At 40.8% G+C, this 16,446-nt stretch overlaps 2 protein-coding genes across 9 annotated transcripts; one reads left to right on the forward strand and one right to left on the reverse strand.

Annotated features, from left to right (window-relative positions):
* Nucleotides 1-476: 476 nt before the first annotated feature.
* Nucleotides 477-9,444, reverse strand: LOC138617274 (serine/arginine-rich splicing factor 11-like). 5 transcript variants are annotated; one of them, XM_069692110.1, is made up of 12 exons: nucleotides 9,140-9,443; nucleotides 7,288-7,421; nucleotides 4,466-4,581; nucleotides 3,336-3,416; nucleotides 3,183-3,220; nucleotides 2,958-3,091; nucleotides 2,670-2,754; nucleotides 2,441-2,560; nucleotides 2,230-2,319; nucleotides 1,549-1,632; nucleotides 1,231-1,396; nucleotides 477-1,105 (listed from the first exon to the last, which is right to left on the reverse strand). In XM_069692110.1, the coding sequence occupies exons 1-12, from the start codon at nucleotides 9,259-9,261 to the stop codon at nucleotides 914-916; spliced, it is 1,362 nt and encodes a 453-aa protein (XP_069548211.1). In that variant the 5' UTR covers nucleotides 9,262-9,443; the 3' UTR covers nucleotides 477-913. The 5 variants fall into 5 exon arrangements, with proteins under 5 accessions (XP_069548211.1, XP_069548212.1, XP_069548213.1 ...); XM_069692111.1 differs by lacking the exon at nucleotides 1,549-1,632 and having other exon boundaries at nucleotides 9,140-9,444; XM_069692112.1 differs by lacking the exon at nucleotides 9,140-9,443 and having other exon boundaries at nucleotides 4,852-7,381.
* A 2,241-nt stretch (nucleotides 9,445-11,685) lies between these two features.
* rpe65a (retinoid isomerohydrolase RPE65 a) lies at nucleotides 11,686-15,384 on the forward strand. 4 transcript variants are annotated; one of them, XM_069691942.1, is made up of 14 exons: nucleotides 11,686-11,696; nucleotides 12,001-12,087; nucleotides 12,239-12,385; nucleotides 12,648-12,755; nucleotides 12,891-13,032; nucleotides 13,120-13,267; nucleotides 13,658-13,739; nucleotides 13,847-13,979; nucleotides 14,095-14,234; nucleotides 14,337-14,466; nucleotides 14,566-14,680; nucleotides 14,773-14,867; nucleotides 14,954-15,065; nucleotides 15,156-15,384. In XM_069691942.1, the coding sequence occupies exons 1-14, from the start codon at nucleotides 11,686-11,688 to the stop codon at nucleotides 15,299-15,301; spliced, it is 1,596 nt and encodes a 531-aa protein (XP_069548043.1). In that variant the 3' UTR covers nucleotides 15,302-15,384. The 4 variants fall into 4 exon arrangements, with proteins under 4 accessions (XP_069548043.1, XP_069548042.1, XP_069548041.1 ...); XM_069691941.1 differs by having other exon boundaries at nucleotides 12,001-12,083; nucleotides 12,235-12,385; XM_069691940.1 differs by lacking the exon at nucleotides 11,686-11,696 and having other exon boundaries at nucleotides 11,978-12,083; nucleotides 12,235-12,385.
* Nucleotides 15,385-16,446: the final 1,062 nt, after the last annotated feature.

Here is a 16,446-nt window from a genome sequence, read left to right on the forward strand (position 1 = left end):
AATGTAGAAAACGAACCTGCCGTTAGACGGTTTTAATTGTGCTACAGTTAAATCTAGCAATTTATTTCAAGTTATAATAGTTGTTGCTTTTTAATGACAACTTAAATAATCAACAAACCGTTTCATCTCTGGTCCTGTTATTGTGCCCATGAACAATTGTGTTTTCCTGGAAAACTCATCGACGGTGATTTTAAATTCTCAATTATCATCACAGTATAATTACATAACATGATTAAAGATTTAATCCAGTGTGATTATGCCCCTCCTTCTAGATGCCTGAGGGGTTTGGGTCGTAGACATGCGTCTTCTGCAATACGTTTTGCCAAACTTTCTACTGACCCTTTCAGCATCTCTGTGGCCATTGGCTGCATCGCGGCAATATTGGATTCATGACTTTGCATTAACGTGACGGTTGTGATTGCAGTCTTGTTATTTTATCCGTTTGTCAGCAGGAACGCAGAGGATGATTCAAAGTCTTAGTTCTCCAAATAGGCTTTATTATATAAAATAAGTCCTTGATAAAACAACCAACACTTTCAGATAACAAGAAGCAAACAAGAATAATTGTTTTGAGGAGGTGGGGAAAGAAGCCTGAGTGTCACACCACAACACAAAAACAAACAAAATGATTAAAAAAAATATGTCAAGCACTGACAAAATCCGAAAACGCAAACTCAAGAAATTCAAAGCAAAGCTACGCCCGGTTTTAGCGGCAAAGAGCAAACGAGTACTTAATGTGACAAGACCACGAGAAATGTCACCGTGATAAACATTTGCAGACGTGTTTTCTGAGAGATAAAGCGATATTTTTCAAACATTTCACATTTTAGATTTGCCCCCGGCGGGGAATAGTCGTCGCGTATTCACAACTTAAAACGGAGGGATAATGTGGGACAAAAGCGAGACGGGCCGGTCAGTCACTGACGTCCATGTCCTCCTCGCGGTGGTCGTCGGCGCCGTTGACTTTGGCCTGCTTCGCGGGCCGCGCCGTGCCGTTCCCTTCGACCGACCGGGGGGACAAAGCCGAGTCGTCGGAGCCCTTCCTGTCCTCCCTCTCTTTCTCGCTGTCGTAGCCTTGCTCTTCTTCATCGTAATCCCTGGTGATCTGCGAGAGGGACCCAACGGACGTCACCTTTTTAAAACGGGATGAACTGCAGCTCCGACACCACAACAGCAACACCCGGCGGCGTCTCAAGAATGACGACGCTGCCACAAATAAGATCCACCGACCTTGACGTCTCCTTTCTCTCCGTCCGACTTCCTCTCGCACTCCCTCTCTTTGTCTTTGCTCTTCTTCTTCTTGCTGGTGGAGGCCTCTCGCTCCTCGCGGCCGCGCTCCTTGTCGCTCCTGCGGTCTCTGTCCCTTTCCTTGTCCCTCTTCTTCTCCTTCTTGTGTCTGCTCAAGGGGAGAGGGGGGGTGGGGGAAAGGGCTTTAATAACGCCGACACGGGATATTTGATGCATTTTGGAAAGAGGTCTCATCGCGGAAACTTAAAAAGGTAGGCGTGCGCTGCAACCCGAGGGTTTTCAACGCATCACCGCACCGACCTTCGAGGGGATGGGGACCGGGAGCTTCTCCTTTTAAGCGACTTCTTGGGAGATCGGCTGGTGCTGCGACTTTTCCTGCATCTCCTGTGTAGCACAGCGGGACAAAGAGCCGACATGCTGCTTACCCTGATCCGTTTGTACTCACACGGGTTATTGGCACGTCTCGAAATGTCTTGAGAAGCATGGAATAAAGTTTCACCAAAAAGGCCTCAGAAGGCGTTATAACGGTCTCCAATTTCAGTAACAAGGGTTTCAAATATTTTGTCTTGCCTTCCGTAAGCCTGTGACATTATTTCGGAAATGTTTCCGTGGGTGATTTGTATATCCTAAAAGTGGATTGCGCAGCAAAAGCGCTGCTTTATTGGTTTTGTGGAGTTTCCGTGAACACCGTCCGCCCCGTAGCAACACTGGCCGAGCAGGTCGTCGTCTGATATCGGCGCGTCCGCTTTTTTTTTTTTTTTTTTTGTGCAAAATCAACCTATTTGCTGATACTTTTGCATGTCCCAATGAATTACTTTATTAAAGTAAGTACCATACTCGCAAGGTGATATGACAAAACACCCGTTCTGGATCTCATTGTCTCCTCTGACTTTCATGCTCAGCCATTATGAGCATTAGATTCTGCGCGGTTATAAAACAAAAAAAAAACAACAACAAAAAAAGAACTGCCCCTGTACTCACCGGCTCACACTGTGCGACCTCCTGGCTGTGTTGTAGCTTTTGGGTGGCGTTTTGGATCGTCTTCTCCCAGAATCCTCTTTCTTTCTCTCTCTGTAGATAAACGAGAAGATCTCAGACAGGTTAATCGAGAGAGAGAGAGAGAGAGAGAGAGAGAGAGAGAGAGAGAGAGAGCAGGCTCGCGGGGGTCCGGCTTTTAAAACATTTTACCCACCTGGATCTGCTTGGAGATCGCCTGCCTCTGTCTCTGGACTGGGTGCATTTCCTGCGCAGGCTTTTAGAGCGCCTTCTGCTCCTGGAGTTTGATCTGCGCCTCGATCGGCTCCTGGTTCGCCTGCGACCGCAACCGTCACAACATTTAACTTCATTATCAACAGACACAAAAATCCTCGCCAACTTTTTTTTTTTTTTTTGCCGTTCATGTAATATATTGTGGTAATTACCGGTGCCTCGAACGCGAAGTGGACCTCCTTCTTCTGGACTTGGACCTGGACCGGGACCGAGACTGCTTCTTTTTGCCGTCCTTATCTGCAGGACATCAAAAACCAGACTTCACTTCGTATTTTCGAGGAGCGATATCGTACAACAAATGTCTTAACTTAAAGAACTAAACAACTAAAAAAAAAAAACGGTGAAAATGTCTATTCTGACACCGTGAGAAACCAGACATTATTTTAGACGGTAAAGTCAACATCACGGCAGAAACGTCCTCCGAACTTCTGTGCACTCACGTCCAGGTTCAATAGCAGCAGAAATGAGCGACTGGGCCTCTCGCACTCTCTTCATGGCCTCCTCGATCTCTTTATTGGATGTTTCAGCTTTCAGGCCTGCGTGCAGGTTCATGCTGGCAGCCAGGGGATTCAGTCTAAACAAAGAAACGGCAGTTAGTTAACTCTTCACTACTCCCAGTATTAAAATCGATAGTGAAACTGCAGAGCTTCTATATACAGACTTACTTTGGATCCGTCATGAACTTTAACAGCTGATCAGCTGCCTGTAAAGAGACGGAGACGGGAAGAAGGTGGTCTGCTCAAATATGCCGCAAATTCGCCCGCGCAGACTTGGGAAAACGGCAACTGTATTCACTTTCGTTCGAGAAAATCTCTCACCTGGGGATTCATATTTGGTCCGGGGAATCCAAATGCAGCCATTGCATCCATGTTCGGACCTCCGAAGGGGTTCATGCCGAGCTGGAATAGACAAACTCCTTTTGAGAGCCTAACATACCCGGACACCGACATCTTACAGGTGATCGTGTCATCATATTGGTGTCGGGTGTTATATACACATGTTGACGGATGGAGCTGTGGAGCTGACCCACTTCTAGCATTTTGGAAAAACAAGTCAATGGTAAGTTCGATTTGATTTACTGCTGTAATCAACTTTGAAACTCGCGAGGCAACATGGACGAGAAATCCTCAGTGCCAAGAAAAATAACACTTGAACAGCTACAATTTCTGCAACAGCGCTGCGAACTCCACCTGCTGATTAAGAAGAAAACTGCTTCCAGATTGACTTGGAGCTGCGATCCGTTTGTCAACAAAAACAAACCCCATCTTATCTGTGGGTTGTTCCTTTACGTAGCCAAACCCCCTGCTTTTGGTGTGCCTGATCTCTGAGCAGATATCTGCATGAGAAGGGAGACACCGTTTGTTTTTGTTGTCCTGGTAGTATTGACCAATCAGGTACGAGCACCTTTGGTTGCGTGCAGGTAAACAGTCCATGCTGAGAGCAAAAGAAGCGAAGCACACTGGAATCTCAGAACCCATCGGCCGTCATCTGATGACCACTTGGCTTTTCATCAGCTTACTTGTGATGGTTCATTACTGTTAAGTGAGTGCAGCCTGGCTTACTGTGAAACAATCGGGTCACGGGGCCACCAGGACCGGGAGACAATGTCTTGGCAACCGTGTCCCCGGCCTGGATGTTCATCGGCCACAATGGAAGCCAGGAAATACTGGCTGCCGTCAGCAGAGGCTAAATCGTCGTCGGACTGACAGCCGGTGGTTTCGGGAATCGATGCGTGCCTGCAGCCCATCATCGTGATCAGAACGGAAAGCACAACCGCTTCGAGTCATTCTGTTCAGCACGATTTGTGCTTTGGGTAAATGTGTTGCGCAATGTGGCAAAAAGGGCATTCATATTTGTAGAACTCTTGGCATTATGTGCTTTCAGCTGATGCGGTATATTTCCCCACAGTCGAGAGAACTTGTGCAAAACAGCGGGCGTGAACACTTACAGATGGATTGGGGATGGGATTAGGCGTTGGAAGAAGACCTCCTCCTGGCAGCATTCCTGCAACAGCATTTGCTGGCGCCAACAGTGACAAAGCTTTCGCCTCATCTGGAATCGATCCTACGAAAATATGAAACAGGCATTAGGAGCGCAGAACGTTTTCACACGCACACACACACACACACACACACACACAGCAAATACAGAGAAGACATGTTGGAAAAGACAGAAACAAAAAGTCTTCACACTGCATTTCTTCAAATTAGGTTCAACAAAATGGTTACCTTACAGTTCACAGAAGAGTTCCCTGAATTCAACATAATCATTGCAGTGACATAACTATTGCTGGAATAAATCACACTCCAATGAACACTGCCAAGGGTATATCACCTGAATGTGTTTTTTTAAGTCATGAACCAAACGTTAGCAAGCACAGCTGCCTCTCCAGTTGGGTGTGCCCTCAATTTTCATTTAGATGTTTACTGAAACAAGCGACTCACGTTGGCGGCTTCGCTACTAAAAGCACACAGAGAAAAATCGAGATACACACAACAGAGAGAATTTTAGGGATTTGGCAAGAACACTATACAAAGCTATCAGTGTCTACTTACCAAAACACATTTCAGAGGATTAAGTGGTTCAAATGCTACGTTGCAAAAAAAAAAAAAAAAAAAAAAAAAAAGGTAGCGTGCCTCTGTACATCATTATCTCAGTATCCTTACCTGTCACTGCATCAATTAAACAAACCTGGACAGAGGACGATGGGCTGTTTAATTAATGCTACCACAGTCCGTTTAAAAGACTCATTATCTTTAGTTTGCAATACACCTCTAATTTCATTTTCAAAATGTCGCAAATTAATACACACCTCAAAATCATCTCACACTTAATCCACTCCCAAAAACAAGTTTTTCCACAAAAACACATGACCTTAATATGGACACACAACAGTGACAACATTTAAATACAAGAGCACACTGGAGAGAGAAATTGCTGCAGGAGACAAAACTGTTGGATGGTATTTTCAGCAGGGCCTGGAATACAGGACTGGCTGAGCCAGGAAAAAGAACTGTAAAACACAACAACAAAAGAAGACCACTGTTAAAGAGAATACTGTACCTGCTGTCTTTTACAAATTATTATGAGATGGAGGTTTATATCAATATATTTAAGATATCAGACAACCCATCACTGGCTAGTGCTGCCCTTGTTTAGTCCGAACTTAGCTCATCAAAAATTAACAACTAAGAAATAAAGTGCTTTTTTTGGTTCTTTTTTTTTGTAAAGCAAGTCTGTGCAGTTAAAGAAACCAGAATATTGTGGTTTTTTTGCACAACTGACAGTATTCAGTCTTTATCTGTAACATTTTGTCACCAGACCCAAATAACTGACAGCATTTTCAAGTTTTTTTTAACCATTTTTAAAAGGGTGAAGCTGGGTATATTCTTTTTCATGTTACTGTCCACAAATCCCATGAACTGACAAAAAAAAAAAAAAAAAAAAAAAGTGTTAATCCATTGTTTAATACTTGGACTGCTATACCCTGTCTGTGGCTTACGACCACTGAAATCTTCAGGTCGCAAATTATTATCTCATTTTTATAGAAGCCAAAGTAATTTCCTTAAACAACTCATGGGCACTGTAGTTTTCAACAACAGTTATGCAAACAGGAGCGAATGGATTTGTTCGGGACTATTTTCAGTAGTTGTGAATTCATGCATATTTGATATGCAAGAAAGTATTTACAACAGCAGGATGGTACCTGTGGTAGTGACGCCAAATAAACTATTGCCTGCCTCCATTCACTGCAATGAAATAACGTGCATTTCATAGATTTTGGACTTCAATGGTCTTTCTGTCTTCATGGGACTTCATGTTGACATTTAAAAAAAAAAAAAAAGAAAGAAAAAGAACAGCCAGCCTTATCTGTCAAAAAACATTATTTTAGCCATACCATGAAAGACCAAGCAGCGCTCAAAAGTTTTGCAAAATAGTGCCGAATAAGCACTTTTTCAGGTTATGTCGTTGATATCTGACCTTTATATTCTAAACTAAACCACCTAGGAAAGACAAATTAAACAGAACGGAAGGGAAAGATAAGGCAGAGAAAGAATAGAGGACACAAAAAGAGAGAGGGGTGGGGCTTGAATGCTTGCTGGCCTTTGCAAATGTCTACAATCCCCTGTTGGCAGGCAGAGGACCACTTTCAGCATCAACGAGGGGGCTGCTTTTGCCTTCTTCACTACAAAAATCACACACACACACACACACACGCACAAATAACAAAGAGAAGTTTAACAGAGGATAGTGCAATATGGGGGAGGAAATTAAATACAAATGGTTAAGTGTTTGAACTACTTCACTTCTGAACTTTGAGGTGTCTGCGGCGGCCACCGCTGGGGAATGTTCCTGGTGTGTAAAGCAGATTTTGGTATACTGCACCTTCTAAATGCGGATCAAATTATTGTTTTAGGTAGAGATGAACAGCTTCCCAGTGAAGTCAAAATCCAGATAATAGAGGGATCGTTAAAAAGCATTGTTGTGCTAAAACTCAAAACACAATGTGCTACTTCAGTATACCAAAAATCTGACAGCATAAGTCTGCTTTAAACACTTCTTACAGGCAATGGGAGAGAATGGCATTACCAGTTTCATTCAAATGATCTTTAAAAGCTCCTATAAACAGACCAAGGTGAGTTGATTTGTGCGATTCACAAATGGGACAGATAAAATCTGTTTTTTCCTCATCTTCACAGTAACAAGTCAGGAGTCATGCCTTTCAATCAACAAGGAGCACTCATACGAGGGAATAATGACGAGACAAACCTTCAGCAAACGGAACCACGATCAATGCCCTGTCCACAAACACGGTGTTAGTCAGATGTTGAGACACTCCCACAGACTCTGGCTCCTGGAACTTCACAAAGCAAACCCGCGACGTCACCGGCATCGGAGAATCACTATGGAAGAAGGTCAAAAATGTATGACGTTGAATGACACAAAATTGCACAAAGTAATGATGCAAATAACAGTAATCTCAAGATTGGAGGTTTTTTTTTGTTGTCCTGTTTGACAACTTGATGTGAACCAATTACACCCACATTAACCAGGGTTTAGTTTTACTTAGCCAGACCTATCTAGACCACACCGTGCTGGTGAATGGTCAGGCTACATCCATATATCCTTCTGATATAGGTTAAAAATACAATCAAATTTGTTTGTATTTCTTCAAACCAATCACAATCGCCTTGGGCAGCGCTACGCCGGGATGCGGCTTATGTGACCTGGCAGAAAAAGTGTCAGGGGGGAGTTTATTTTGGTGGAATATTTGCAAGTGAGGAGGCCAGCCCTGGCATTAAAATAACTAAATCCCCACAAAAGACAAAAAAAAACCCAAAAAAAACAAGCAGTTCTGCCTTATTGCATGATGAAAACTTGCCACGTTTTGTTTAAGCACGTGGGTTGCTGCTCAGGGGTTGTTGTCATTTCCTGCTGAGATTTTTAAAACGGTAACAGATAAATAGCAGAAGTGGAGAAGAATTTTAAATGCCAAAAGCTCTATCAACATTTACTTTGTAAATCAGCCGAAATTATGAAGTAAAATTGCTGGTTCCTACGACATAATTATGGTTACTAAAAGTTAGGGTAAAGTCAGTAATACCATAAAAGAGGAAATCAGAATTTTGAGAAGCATGACATCTTACCCAGAATGATTAGTCAAGTCACTTTTTGATGAACTTTACTTACTATATTAATGCAATTTGAGGTATTTTGTAGTAAATTATTTGAAGCTTTTTGTGTTTCCACTTTTAGATGTGTACGTCTAATGTCGGTGTCTCTTGTGGTTGTGTTATCTGCAGCTTCCGTATCAAAGTCATTTTCTGTAAGGATCAAAAAGGTATATATCTGTGTAATTAATTGATCAACAGAAAATGTGTCTGCATTTAATATTCGATTGATAAATGAAAGTGATAATTAAACAAAAAGTTAAACATTCCCAGATTCCTGCATCTTAAGTGAAAGATTTTGCTCCTATTCTGTATTTTATACACATAGATAGATAGATAGATAGATAGATAGATAGATAGATAGATATAGATATATTTGGACTATTGATGAGATAAAACATGTAATCACTCACTCTGGCCCTTGTAAAGTGTAACAGCCATTATTTTATTTTTTTTAACTGTTTCTCAGATAATTAATACATGAATCAACGGTGGAAAAAACGTAAAGTTATAAAAGTAAAATCATGACAGCAAGTGGAAAATAAGAAGCAGAGTAAAATATTGCTTACGTTTCCTCTCTTAATGAAAAGTTACGCAGATTTCACTAATTGTAAAAAAAAACCAAAATACAAACCCAAATTAACATTATTGAGCATATATCTGATACCTCATTTAAGCCATAGATGTTTTTTTTTTCAACCGACATTTAATTTGTAGCTCCACATAAAGACAACTATGAAGACACGTTTGTTTTCGCCCGACTGTCGTTTGGTTTATTTGAATTGCTGTTAGCCACCGTGCTGGTTAGCATGTGGGCCTCCGTTTACTTTCTACAAAGACCGTCCGTTTATATATATATAAAAATAAAAATAAAACACACAGCTATTTAAACCAGTACATTATCGCGATGTTGACTTGGCAAATGAGCAGTTCGCGGTGAGTCGACTCACTCTGGTGGGAATAACTTCAGCTCTTCGATCGTTCCCAGAAACCCGAACAACGTCCTCATCTGCTCCGACGATGTGCTCGGCGACACGTTGGTCACCTGGACCACCTTCGTCGTATAATTCATTTTCCCGACTAACAACCGTTTTACGCGACAACACAACCGCCGGCTGACCGCTCCTAGATTACACTCGCAGTTATCAGCTGGTTATTAAACCGGTTTGTTTTGGCGAGAGCTAGCTATTTGGTGTTGAGCTACCGACTACAACAACAGACTGTGGCATTTCGTCGCCATGTTGGGTAAATTCTAAACGAAGTGCGCATGCGCGTTTTTTGTGTGTTTTTTTGTGTTTTTTTTTCTTCCCCCCGCTACGGTGAAAATAATTAAAAAAATAAAAACATCACAGGTTATTGGGTTTGTTAGTTTATTTTTTCGTTTCATCTAATCAAGCGATATAACACTGGTCTTGCCCACCCATCGGCGCACGCAAGATCAAAATTGTGCAGAAAGGGTTTTTGCACTCAATATCCAACAGAGGTCGCCCTCTCATTTCGTGGATGATATGACATGCACGTGGCCATAGATGGGAGAAGAGTCTATGGCTGTGCCATAACTGTATCATCATCATCATCATCATCATCATCATCATCATCAACAACTTCCATGGTGCATCCCCTCTGTGGATCTCTTTTTTCCCCATCACTGACTGGTTTGGCTTAATCTGTTTATTGGCAAATATGTAGGCTACACGAGGGACTATTTACTACAGTCTGTCAGCACTTGTATTTTATGCAAGCATCTCCATTTTATGGCACAACATTTATTTGACAACTGTAGTAACTTATTACTTTTCAAGTTAAGATTTCAGACACACAGCAGATATCACTATATGTGCTTTAAAGGATAAACCATCCACCGATAGGTCTATTGAAAACAAATACAATTATTTTTGTTTCAATCAACTACAACTTTAAAGTAATGACTACATGTTGATGCATTAAAGCAAGCAATGATCCAATCGTAAAACGATGAGAGCCACTCTGCATGGTGAGTATTTTTGATACTTAAAGTACATTTTACTGATTGACGCTTTTAGTCAAATTTAAAATCTAAAGAATGTAAATCTAACATGTTTGTTCCACTATAGGTTACAACTAGTTCAAAAATGAGATTTAAAACTCAGACTCTTCCTGCACTTGTGTTTGTACCGGAGGTGGACGTGAACTTTGTCACTCACCACTGATCCTTATTTTCTTTAATCACATCACAACACTGTTTTATGTTGCTCATTTAGTCGGTCCACATGTGTTGCTGGGAGCAGCCACTTCACAACATTGCGTGACAGTGACACAACTATTTCTGGCAAAACTCTCTTTCCTAATAGTGTTTTCCCCCCAGGAGAAACAATGCAGCATTTGTCTTGAGGCTACGTCGATCATAATCCCTGCACCTGGATTAAAGTGGCACTGGAAGAAGCAGGTTGGGGCTTTTTGTGTGTTCAAACCAAAGGACAAATGGCCACATTTCTTCTCATCACCTCACCTCACAACAACTCACCTCTGGCAAAATCCATCACAGTACAATAACACTGTTGAATGTGTTTCTTGGTTGCTTGTATATTATATATATAGATATATACTGTACTGTATGTATATATATACATATATATATGTTGACTGTGTTTATTGGTTTGTTGTATATAATATATATATATAATGTACTGTATATATACTGTGCATTTTATATTTATATTTTTTACTGCTATTTACTGCTATTTTATTTTATTGCTTTTCTATTATATTATTCTATTCTATTATTTTATTCTATTGTTTCTATTATTGCTTCTGTATGTATGCTGCTGTGGCGAAAAAAATTTCCCCTCGGGGATTAATAAAGTATATACCTACCTACCTACCTACCATCAGCATCATGTGTAACCATTATTGTACAACATCACCTGTAGCAGCAAAGGTTCACTGTTGTTGTGGTTTCACAATAGATGAAATCAAAAGTAGAGTGGTAGAAGTATTCTCCTTCAATGCTAAAGGTTATTTTGTCCAATTTAGTCTAAATACCAATGGTTCTTTAAATACATTTACATCTTGTCAAATGTCAAATTTACACTCTTTAAACAAAGATGTCAGTGTGTGTTTTCTGTCAAATATCCTGCACATTGTGTGACTCAGAATTATTATATCTTAAGGAAAAATCTGAACAGTAGATTCAATTGAAAAAAAAAAAATCACATGTACAATTGCAACACTTGAGCCATCATCATTCTGTGCAATGCATATTCTCTGCAATAAATCCGGTTTCAGAGGGGCAGCCACTGAGTCATCCAACAGAGGATATTGACACAATGGGATTCTTGTTCACGGTGTGACATGATTGGCCAGGAGAAAGGTTTAAAGCCCAGATTGCAGTGACTATGAGGAGGACCAGACGAATAAATACCCCAAATCCGCAAGGAATTCAGAGGCTTCCAGTTCAGAAGTGACCAGAGGTTTTCTCAAGAGTTTGCTTTGTGAGTTGTCACAACAAGGAAGAAACATGGTCAGCCGGTGAGTTTACAATCAACTGTTATGTATCTCATAACCTGTTATTCAGCTGTTTATATAGACATTTCTTTAACGTGATCCTGGGACTTTTACACGGTGACTTGAATAGTTTGAGTGTCTGCAGTAGATTAAGCTCCTGTGAGACTTCAAATCTCATGCTGAAATCTCAGACCTTGAACTGCACAAACCGTCAGAAATACTGTTTTCAATTAAACTTCCACACACGTACATTTCCCTTACTGAAAATTCATCAACTTTAATTTACTGGGCTGCATTATATGTTGATGTCTTTACTCTGTGATAACAGATTTGAACACCCAGCTGGCACCTACAAGAAGATTTTTGAGACATGCGAGGAGCTCTCTGAGCCTCTTCCGGCAACAGTCACAGGTTTGTTTGCATCTTTCAGACAGAAATAGACAACAAGCAAATATTTGTTTCACATTGCACTGATTGCACTGTGTGTGAAATTACTTAAAGTACTACTTAAATCTTTTTAAATGTTTCTTTACAACCTGATCAACTCTGATTGCTCTTACAGGAAGGATTCCTTCATTTCTGAAGGGAAGTCTTCTCCGTTTGGGACCAGGGCTCTTTGAGGTTGGAGATGAGCCCTTCTATCACCTCTTTGATGGACAGGCACTCATGCACAAATTTGACTTCAAGAATGGCGAGGTCACCTACTTTCGAAAGTAAGACTTAACGGACTAGGGCCCCGGCTCAGTCACTCTTTTCAGGCTATTTGGATGATTTACATTAACAGGACATTTCACATCTGCATTAAAAAAAAGTTTCCCTGCAAATTGATTTCTCATGTTTAGGCTGACTGTTGGATTTAGATTTATAAGATAGAGAATAAACACTTGTGAATGAAACACAGCTACAAACACATGGCTGTGTTCAGGTATACAGATTTTTAGGCTGAAATTATTTTTGACTCTTTTCTCCACTCAGGTTCATCAGGACAGATGCTTATGTGCGAGCCATTACAGAGAAGCGTGTGGTGATCACTGAGTTTGGTACATTTGCGTACCCTGATCCCTGCAAAAATATTTTCTCCAGGTTAGTTGACCATGCAAAATTTTCTTGTCATCTGGATTCTTTTTACTGTCGAATGCAAATTAAAATTGCATCAAAGTTTCTATTTGTTTGCCAATTGTAGTTGTCTATTAAGCCACAAATTCTTTGTTTTTGCAGGTTTTTCTCTTACTTCAAAGGTGTTGAGGTCACAGACAACGCCTTGGTGAATGTCTACCCTATCGGTGAGGATTTCTATGCTGTAACAGAAACCAACTACCTCACTAAAGTAAACACTGAAACCTTGGAGACACTGAAGAAGGTACATGAACACAATAAGCTCATAGAGCACTTTTAACTTCTGAATTTGCCTACTTGGAATAATAAAAACCTTTTATTTTCTGTGCAGGTTGATATGTGCAACTATGTCAACATCAATGGAGTGACAGCCCACCCTCACATTGAGAAAGATGGTACTGTGTACAACATTGGAAACTGCATGGGAAAAGGAGCATCACTGGCCTACAACATTGTCAGGATCCCACCCACACAGAAAGGTTCAGACCACTGCTGCATGTCGCACAAATAGACTCTGGAACAACAGTGGCCTTTCATTAAATTCAGCTCCATTTATACCAAATATAACCTGGTAAATGATTAATTTGGGGTTAAAATGTCTGGTCCGGCGTCCAAAAGTTGTAAATCTGCAATTGATTTCTAGTGCAGATTTCCAAACATGTCTGCATCAAAACAGAAAAAAAAAGCTGTTTTAGTGTTTAAGCATTTCTCTTAGTGAAATCATATTGATTTAAGGAAGAGTTGGAAAAAGATGATACTGTCAGACAGAGAGAAACAAAATGAGAAACGTGCATGTTTATTTTTTTTTTTTTTTTTTTTTAAGAAATCACAGCGATCCCTTTCAAATATCACAACATTTTCATTCTTAGATAAATCTGATCCTGTTGAGAAGTCTAAGGTGGTGGTGCAGATCCCCAGCGCTGAGAGGTTCAAACCCTCTTATGTGCACAGGTGTGTTTTTTGTTTGTGTTAATAGGCCATCAGTCTTACAGCATTAAGTCCCTGTTTATATATTGTCTTTTATTTCTTTTTCTTTTTTCTTTTTTTACCAATCTCAGCTTTGGCATGTCAGAAAACTACTTTGTCTTTGTGGAGACTCCGGTGAAAATCAACCTGCTGAAGTTCCTGGGTGCCTGGAGCATCCGTGGCTCCAACTACATGGACTGCTTTGAGTCCAACGAGAGCCAAGGAGTAAGAACTCTGAGTAGATTGATATCTTTGGTGGTTTTAAATGCACCAAACACATGTGATCAACGGTTCTCCTCCCAAAATCTCATGATATCTCTTTTGATGTAATTTCTTTTAGACCTTGTTCCATATTGCCAAGAAAGAACCAGGAGAGTACATTGATCTCAAGTTTAAAGGAGCAGCCATTGGCATGTTCCATCACATCAACACCTATGAGGACCAAGGATTCATTGTTTTCGACATTTGTTCATGGAAAGGGTAACTGAATCAATTTTTCGCTCATATTTACCCCTTTCCATATAACGTTTGAATATTGGCTTGATAGAGATATTGTTGTTCATTATCCTTTCTTTCTCACAGTTTTGAGTTTGTTTACAACTACCTCTGGTTGGCCAACCTGAGAGCCAACTGGGACGAGGTGAAGAAGGCGGCCATGATGGCGCCCCAGCCGGAGGTGCGCAGATATGTCATTCCCCTGGACGTCAACAAGGTGAGCCTCCAGTTTTCCGCATCACAGGGACACAAACTTCTTCCTATAAATGCAAAGCCTAATTTTATTTGTTCTCACCATGTTGTGGACTTGATGTAGGAGGAGCAGGGGAAGAACCTCGTGAGCCTGCCCTACACCACAGCTACAGCTACGATGCACGCTGATGGGACAATCTGGCTGGAACCTGAGGTGCTGTTCTCTGGACCCCGTCAAGGTACCAACACACCCACAAGGACACGAGTTTTTTTAATAGCCACTTGAAGTATCTGCATTGTGTACTCATTTAATATTTTTGGGGCTTTGTAGCCTTTGAGTTTCCTCAGATTAACTACCAGAGGTTCGGAGGGAAGAACTACTCATACGCCTACGGCCTGGGCCTCAACCATTTCATACCAGACAGGGTAAGAGAGTAAAATAGCAGTTTTTAGATTCAGAAAACTAGAAAACAGGCTGTTTTGTTGATTTTTTTTTTCCAACTTGTGTGTAGATCTGCAAGTTGAATGTGAAGACCAGGGAGACCTGGGTATGGCAAGAGCCTGACTCCTACCCCTCGGAGCCCCTGTTTGTTCAGACTCCTGATGCGGTAGATGAGGATGATGGTAAGTCAAATTTACCAACTGTTTTGAGGTCAATTCTTGCTAATTCAATGGGTTTTGTTAAGCAAGTCTGGTGTGTGCTGATCCCTACAGGAGTGCTGCTTACGATCGTGGCGGCTCCCGGCTCCCAGAGACCAGCATACCTTCTCATCCTCAACTCCAAAGATCTGTCTGAGGTGGCCAGGGCAGAGGTGGATTGCAGCATTCCTGTCACCTTCCACGGGATGTACAAACCCTAATGATGCACTGCTCGGGGTATCGTCAGTAGTCAACCATAACTGGGTTATCGATTGCCACTTAGAATTAGAACAATGATAAAGACAAAAAGTATCACTGTCAGAAAAAATAAAGGTTTTTTTTGAGAAAATGACTGTATGTCCTTATTTGTTGTCAGTGTAGGTTGATGAATGCTTCCTAAGCCATGATGCCATGTCCCAACTAGAATGTCTAAACCTGAATTTACATTATTGGTAAAAAAAAAACAATATGGATGTTCACATGTAAATGTTTCATCGTACCAAGATTAAATGTATGGATGTATGTATGAAATGTATTTGCTACCAAATAAGTAGCAGGGTAACGACATGACGAGTGATCCTGTCCTTCATTTGAGGTGCAATCCTCTGTAATGCTGCCCTCTGAGACAAAAGCAAGTTTTATAAAAGGGGGATCCTGTCTACATTTGTAATGTTTTCTTAAAACAAAAATATTTCTCGATATATGACGCATCAGCTGACTTTACAGCAAACACAAGTAGTCAAATTAATCCTTCGGACTAAATTCTTAAGATATTTGCAGAAATTTAAAATGTCGCCACAAAAACAACGCATTATGACCACGTTTCGAACAAATGACCTTCCCCTGTCTGTCCGTATCGTGTTGCTCAAAGTTGTCCGAAGCTAATCTAAAAAGCAAAAGCATGCAGATCTTGCAGCACTGCAAAGCTGATTAGTTCTAGTGCTTAATCGGAAGAACCAAAGAAAGAGCATGTTGCAATCAGTTAGTCTTTTTAAAGATCAGCCAAGATAAAGATGGATGTGTGGCCCTTTATATAAAATGTCATGACCCGATGGAAGCCACATGTTACTTTATATAAATTGAGGATTTACCTCCTATTTTTGTAGGTATAATTTCAAGATATTTATGCGTCACATAAATAAAACAACCAAAACAACATCTGGTACAGGCAATTAGACTCACATGTTTCCTTCACAGCTGGTGCAAGCTGAAGAAACAAAACATTAACCATTGCCAGTGTGGTTTTGGCTTTCTTGCTTCATCAGTCAATCGAATGAGCCAGATTATGTAGTCACGTTTTCCACTCCACTGCCAGATTTTAGGATTGCATTAATGAAAGGCCCAATTTTGCATTTGTGTATTCTGT

Source organism: Brachyistius frenatus, unplaced genomic scaffold, assembly GCF_029030835.1.
Source record: "Brachyistius frenatus isolate BFR_SWC_R1_liver_20210118 unplaced genomic scaffold, ASM2903083v1 Contig_12, whole genome shotgun sequence".
In the NCBI taxonomy this organism is placed as follows: domain Eukaryota; kingdom Metazoa; phylum Chordata; class Actinopteri; family Embiotocidae; genus Brachyistius; species Brachyistius frenatus.